At 35.4% G+C, this 6,658-nt stretch overlaps 1 protein-coding gene across 1 annotated transcript; it reads right to left on the reverse strand.

The window, feature by feature from the left end:
* Nucleotides 1-341: 341 nt before the first annotated feature.
* On the reverse strand, nucleotides 342-6,243 carry LOC126708886 (amino acid permease 6-like). The gene is made up of 7 exons (XM_050408881.1): nucleotides 5,861-6,243; nucleotides 5,265-5,498; nucleotides 4,964-5,057; nucleotides 4,644-4,858; nucleotides 4,393-4,535; nucleotides 1,104-1,331; nucleotides 342-935 (listed from the first exon to the last, which is right to left on the reverse strand). Exons 1-7 carry the CDS (start codon nucleotides 5,970-5,972, stop codon nucleotides 513-515), a joined length of 1,449 nt encoding a protein of 482 aa, XP_050264838.1. The 5' UTR covers nucleotides 5,973-6,243; the 3' UTR covers nucleotides 342-512.
* Nucleotides 6,244-6,658: the final 415 nt, after the last annotated feature.

A 6,658-nucleotide genomic window follows, 5' to 3' on the forward strand; every position in this document is an offset into this window, starting at 1 on the left:
TGCTTGGAAATTGGAACCAGGTCTTGAACTTAGTTTATTGAGTTTTCAAAGCGTGGTCTGTTTTGCTAAGAGTTTCGTAACTGAATTGACATTTTATTCTCTTTATAATAAAGATATTCAAGGTTTAAATCTTTCCTCTCCCAATTATAGAATTTAACATTTAAAAAAGAAAATTTATTGTCTTTTGAATTTCCTCAGTTCACCATACGGTTCACTTTCATATAAGAGGAAAGATACATACATTGGATGCATGTAATACCACCTCATGTGAGACTGAGGAATGATATTTGATGCTTTTGCTTTAAGACATGGTGGGTAGTTGCCAAAATAAAAGCAAAAGGTACCAAAGGCTTCAACTTTTTTTTCCTTGCTTTTTTTTTTTCATCGTGATACAAATAGTACTTTGAACAGCAGTTTGATATAGAAAACTGAAAGAAGGATATTCTAGAATACCCGCTAATTCTTATATATTACAGAGTGCTTGGAAATTGAAACCAGGTCTTGAACGTAATTTACTGAGTTTTGAAGGGCTTATATGTTTTGACATCTTGGGCCAGGCCTTGAATAGATCCAGCGGCAGCAACAATTGAGACAACCAAGCAAGCCCAGCTCAATATCTTTAGCCAAGTCCAGGTGAAAGAAAACTTGGGCAATTTTGACTGTGCAATGTACATCTCAATGGGAAAGTACACAGTTAATGGCCAAAAAGATGCTGCCCCAAGCAGACCCACGAAGTCATTGAAGAATGGAAATATCATGGCTATCACTGCTGTGACTATAACGTATACTGTCCTCCACACCAGCCTGAAGGAGTTGATGTAATACACACCATAACATGGTATATTAAGAGCATGCTCACTTGTGATGAACTTGTTGTCAGGCCAATGTCTAGCACACCACTTCTCTACAAACCCAAATATGGGCTGGCAGAAAACCTGTTTGTGTGAAAATAATGTTAGAACTTCGTGAAACCAAATCAATACGTGCGTGACGTGATTGGTACATAATAAAAGTTGTGTCATGTTGTGTCGTGACATTACTCAACACGGAATGATCAAACCAAATATAACAATATATGGAGGGGGAAAAATGAGAATGTTTACCTGATAAGCACCAATGAGATGGATGGCAATGCAAACATTAGCCAAGTCGATGAGCCAAAATGGTTCATAGAATCCAAACCCAGTAAGGAAATTTCCTGGTGCTTCATTTCCAAATGCTGCATAACCAACGCACCCGCATAGTACATAGAACATAGTGGTGGTTGAGACACCAACAAAACTTGCCCTCTTCATGACTTTGTTCTCTGCTGGGCTTGATTTCAGTGTGTCCTGGAGTTCATTTGGGTTTCAACTTTCAATAGTTAGCTCAAGGTCAAAATCCCAATTATTATTTTTAATAAATAAAACACTAGCGTCGTAGCTTTTTAATTTTTTATGTTATAATAAATTAAGTCACTTTCTACTATGACGAGTTAAATCCCTATCCTAAATGACTTCACCAATTCTACTACTAATACTTCTCGCACGACTCAAATCCAAGCGCTACGGCAAGGCGATTGACCACTAGACTCCCACTCGAATCTAGTGAGCATCATAGCTGACACCAAGAAGCAGAAGAGATTTCCTTTTCATCAACGATAGCATGCGCACAATATGAAATCGTATTTGCATTTTTAATTGTTTGGAACAAGTTAAAACTTGAAAGGCACCACGGAAAACGATCTGATAAAAGTGACATCCTTGGCTTGAGACGTGACGAATCGTCTACTCTATAAAGCTGGATGTGATATTCGAATATTTTTATCTCCCAAATTTTCCAATTTAGGAGGGTTGAAAAAATGTGTCTAGGGGAAGAATTTTCTTCCCTCTTTTCTCTTCTTACAAAAAATACAGTCTTTCCTATATTTTTGATTTTATTCTTCCCAACTTCTCCAGCCATCTCTAGTCTCGACCAAACCCAACTTTTGAAAAACAGATAAAGCACTTCAAAAGGATGAAGAACAATGAAAGGAGTTCCATCTCTTTCTGAAAAAAAGACCAACAACTTCAATGGCCTACAATTTAGAATTTATGGTCCGCCCAATTGGATGGTCCACCAGGAATCTTTTTCTCTTTGAAAATTATCAACTACGACAAAAAACTGGCCCCCACTAAAAAAACCCTAATCTTTTCTTTGGAATATGTTCACATGTATTGTGTAATGAACAAGGTACAAACTTGTTTTGTAACAAGCTGTTGATTTCAATCTTAAAAATCGATTTTTAAAAAAAAAAAAATTGATAAATGGGGAATTGAGAGAATTAGACACACTGAGCAACGTTTGTTGATAACATAAAAGGTTCAGTTGAGCTACAATATATATATATATATATATAATTTTTTTTTTTGCAAAACATAAACAATTTGGTAGATATATATGGCAAAATAGGTGAGGGATTGAGAAATTTCTTCATTCTTACACGTATAAATCACATGCTGTCACATTAGATTTCTAGCTTTTTGAGTCTAGCTACTCAGTACTCAGATCTGAGTCTTACAGTGACTGGTGAGTCATGACAGTATAAGCAAGTGGACCTAATCAAAGTTCAGTAGGTAACTAGCACGCAAAATTCGATCAAAATTGTTTTATCTTTATATTTACTTGGAGAATTGGTAACTATAGCTATAATTAATAACTGCGCTAATAATGATAACAATGAAATGATGTTACATCAAAGTAATGTAAATTACACTACGTTTTAGCAAAATGAAAGGAGAGAGGGGAAGAAGAATGGATGAATTAGATGAGAAAAAACACCCATCTCTTAATAGTGTTTGGTAATTAACCAATGAAAAAGTGTTAAGGAAATGATATTTATATGACTATGACCGAATTTTTATTTAAAAAAAAAAAGATTCTCTCTTTCCGTTCTCTCTTTTTCCTCCCAATTTGGGAGGAGGGGCATAGGATTTTACTCTTTTGAGAGGAAAGGGAGATTATTCTATTCCCTTTTCTTTTCACTATTTCTTTCCATTCAAATACAATAAAAACTTCTTTTTCCCACACTTTTTACTTTTTAGTTTTTAATTATTCCCTTTCTCTTCTTTCTCTCATAGCTTCAACCAAACAAAAGTGTGATATTACTTTTCAAAAAAAAAAATTTTTGGGGCAACAATCGGTATCTTTTTATTTTTATTTTTAAGATAATTATAATATACTACTAATTCCGCATCTCAAATTCTTTCCTTCCTAAATCCTCAAATATTTGTATATGACGAAATATTAATTTAACTACAAAACTTGACTTATCAAACAGCATGTTGATTAATTATTTAGCAGTGTTATTCTTATTATTATTAATTTATTATTACGTACTGTTATATATATACTTTCTCCTCCTAGTATTACAACAATAATTGATTATAAAAAAAAAAACAAACAGTCATTTCTGTCGGTAATAACCACAAAAGAGATGTTACGTTTACAACATTTTTATAACAAATCACAGGTGGATAGTTGTTATTGGTTCAAATTTCAAACTAACGCTAAGATTACTTTTTTACTCCAACAATAACAATTAGTAACAACTTGCCACTTAAAATTTGTTATAAAAATATTGTAGACATATCATTTCTCTAACTACAAACAGTTTTCATCAAAATAACACCCGGAAAAGTAAACTTGATAGTTTAACATGCATGCCGACACAAAATGAGGCACGCGTTTCAACTTCCAAGCATGTACTTATTACTTTATTAATTTAGATTCCTTATTGTTCCAGACATCCGCCATGCATGCATGCATGCATGCATGACCATCATGCCCCATACGTACACCTTCATAATAATATACTACTAATAATATAAATAAACAAAGGATTACATTAACTGATGTCCTTATCGAAATTGTTAACAAATTATAAAAAATTTTGATATTATTTTTATCAGAAATATAAAAACTATCAATAATATTTATTATTTTATCATCCTCTCAATAATTAGACTCGGTTGGACCCCATAAAAACTTAACGAAGCGGTGTCCGTGAACATTTCCTAGTGTAAAACTACTACTTATGTATACATGCCCAAGTTTGACTCATAATTTAGGTTTTTTTTTTTTTTTTTTTTTTTTTGTGTGTGGTGTGTACAGATTTGTGTGAAACAGCTTTTAGCTAATATTATATACTATATACGACAAGAGTCTTATTTTCCGGTGGGAATATTGTTTGATTTTTCATATATATATTATATTTGGTGGTGTGTACAGCTTCATATATATATTAGTGATATCTTATGTGATCTACTTTATAAGTAGAACCTGCTCTAAAACACCTTTCCCATCTTATGTGATCTACTTTATAAGTAGTAGGAGCTGCTTTAATTTACATGAAGAAGAAGAGTAATCACTTGCCTGTATCTCGATGAGGACGGTGGAGTAGGCATAAGCGAAAGCGATGTCACCGATTGCTTGGAAGGTCCTCCAAACTTTCTCAGACCCCGACACGTCAACCCCAACTGTGACACCCGTTAAGCTTGTCCGAACTGGTCCTCCACCTTCATTTTTTTTTAATCATAGTAACCGACATAATTAGTCACTATGAGAAATTTATGTTTAAACTAATCGTTAATTTTAGCAAAACTAATCGTTAATTAATCACTCACCAGCAGCTTTTGCCACGGAGAGGCCGAGGCCTATGGAAGAATAAGCAAAAGACATTATGGCTGCAAGGATTGAGAGCCATGAGAGCTTGTGAAAGTTTTGTATTTGGCTGAGCACGATTTGGATGCAAGCAAAGATGACCATGAAAGGGTAGTTTGACGTCTTGCACTTCACATCGTGTCCGTATTTGTGGAAACAGTTTGACCTCTTAACAGCACTGATTACGAAGCAGTAAAAAGGTTAAAAGGAGTAGAAAATCTTTTACCACAAAGTGCAATATATGTGAACAGTCAAAAGTCTGAAAAGTACGTCAAACACTTACACCATGCTAATAGATGCAGTGATAGTGTAGCCGATAGTGACGCCAATAAGATTCCCATACTGAGCCAGTCCACACAGCTGGACCTTCCTACCTCCTAACAGAACAAAAAAGCGAATAGCCATTAATATTACTGTAAGCTTTTTTTGCATAGGGAAGAGGCTTTCTTTTCAATAAACAATGTGTTCTTCGAACTCTCTCGAGACTATTAAATTATTAATTGCTTGGTCAGAAAAAGATAAACGATGTTTTGTAGTATTTGGCTAGACTAGTGCAATTATTGTTATAGTTGAGAGTTATATACCTAAATAAGCTCTGACAACATCCATGTAGGTGTAGTTTCTCTTTCCGGTGACAGGGTCTGGAGCTCTGTAACAATCCGCAAGAAGAGTGGAAGTGAAATAGGTTATGAAAGAGAAGGCCATGAGAACCGCTGGTCCAGCCACCCAACCCAACTGTGCTATTGCCCAAGCCAAAGATAACACTCCTGACCCGATCACTGCGGTTATGATGTGGGCACTTGCAGTCAACCATGTCCCTTTATCAAAAACATATCAACCAAAAATATATCAGAACAACTATTAAACAAAAGAAAGAGAGCTAGAGAGAGAGAGACGGACAAATTGCTCTCGGTTGTTTTTTTTGTTTGCAATTAAGAGAATTCAAACTCAAACTCTCCTCTACTCTACAGAGTAATAGGATAATATCACCGGATTACAAGACTCTTCCAGAGAGCTCTCAGCACATATGCTAAAACTTGATCAATGAGCTCTCAAGTAGTTTTTCTCTATGCATGGAAGAACTATGCAACACTAATGAGTTATACATGGCTCTTGATGAGAGCTTTAATTAAGCTACTTAACTACAAATGCTAAAATTATATGTAAAAAAGTTCATTACCAGTTCTTTTCTCTCGGCCATCATCGTCAATGTTCTTCCTAATACCACCGTTGTCAAAAGCTTCAGGTCCATGTTCTATAAACATGCTGTTTTTCTGCATCTCCCTTGCCATCTCTAGCTAGCTAGAGTCTCTCTCTTTCTCTCTAGTTGAAAGGGTGTATGCGTTTCTCAGCTAGTTTGGTGAACTAATAGAGAAAATTTGAATGAGTGCAAACCGAAGAGGAGGTGATATTTGAAAAGGAAAAAAGTGAGGTAATGATGGAGACTAGTAAGGGAAACCAAATGGCAGAATTGTATTGACTAGAAGTCTAAGGAAGAAGTGTGAATAACATGAACAAAAAGATAAAAAAAAAAGAGGGAGAGAGGTCTGAGATTAAAAAAATGAAGGCGCGGTGTGGCAGTAATTGAGAGTTGTTGACTTAAGCTAATAGGCTTATTGGGAGTGGAATTGTAGATAGAAATCTGGACCATTGATGGTGTGGTGGATTTTTGGTCTTTTCAATCGCTCAAAACGGTCCCCACATTTGTGTTCTGAGTTTTGGTCCATCCATTTGGACATTTCTAGCTAGTGGTACCCATTGATTGTGAAAATTGAAAAGTTAGAGAGAAGTCCCCTGAATTGTGCTCTCTCGCTCACTTTTTTTAATTGGTCGGTCCCTTTTTGGTCTTGAGTGGCTATCAAAAACTCCACCACTCTATATATCTTGGGAAATTATTAGGTCTCCGGCGGCAGACTCTCCCTCTCTGCATGACCATCTTACAAGTTACAAAGTGAGAGTCTCACTTCCACTTCCACTT

Source organism: Quercus robur, chromosome 12 (genome assembly GCF_932294415.1).
Source record: "Quercus robur chromosome 12, dhQueRobu3.1, whole genome shotgun sequence".
In the NCBI taxonomy this organism is placed as follows: Eukaryota; Viridiplantae; Streptophyta; class Magnoliopsida; order Fagales; family Fagaceae; genus Quercus; species Quercus robur.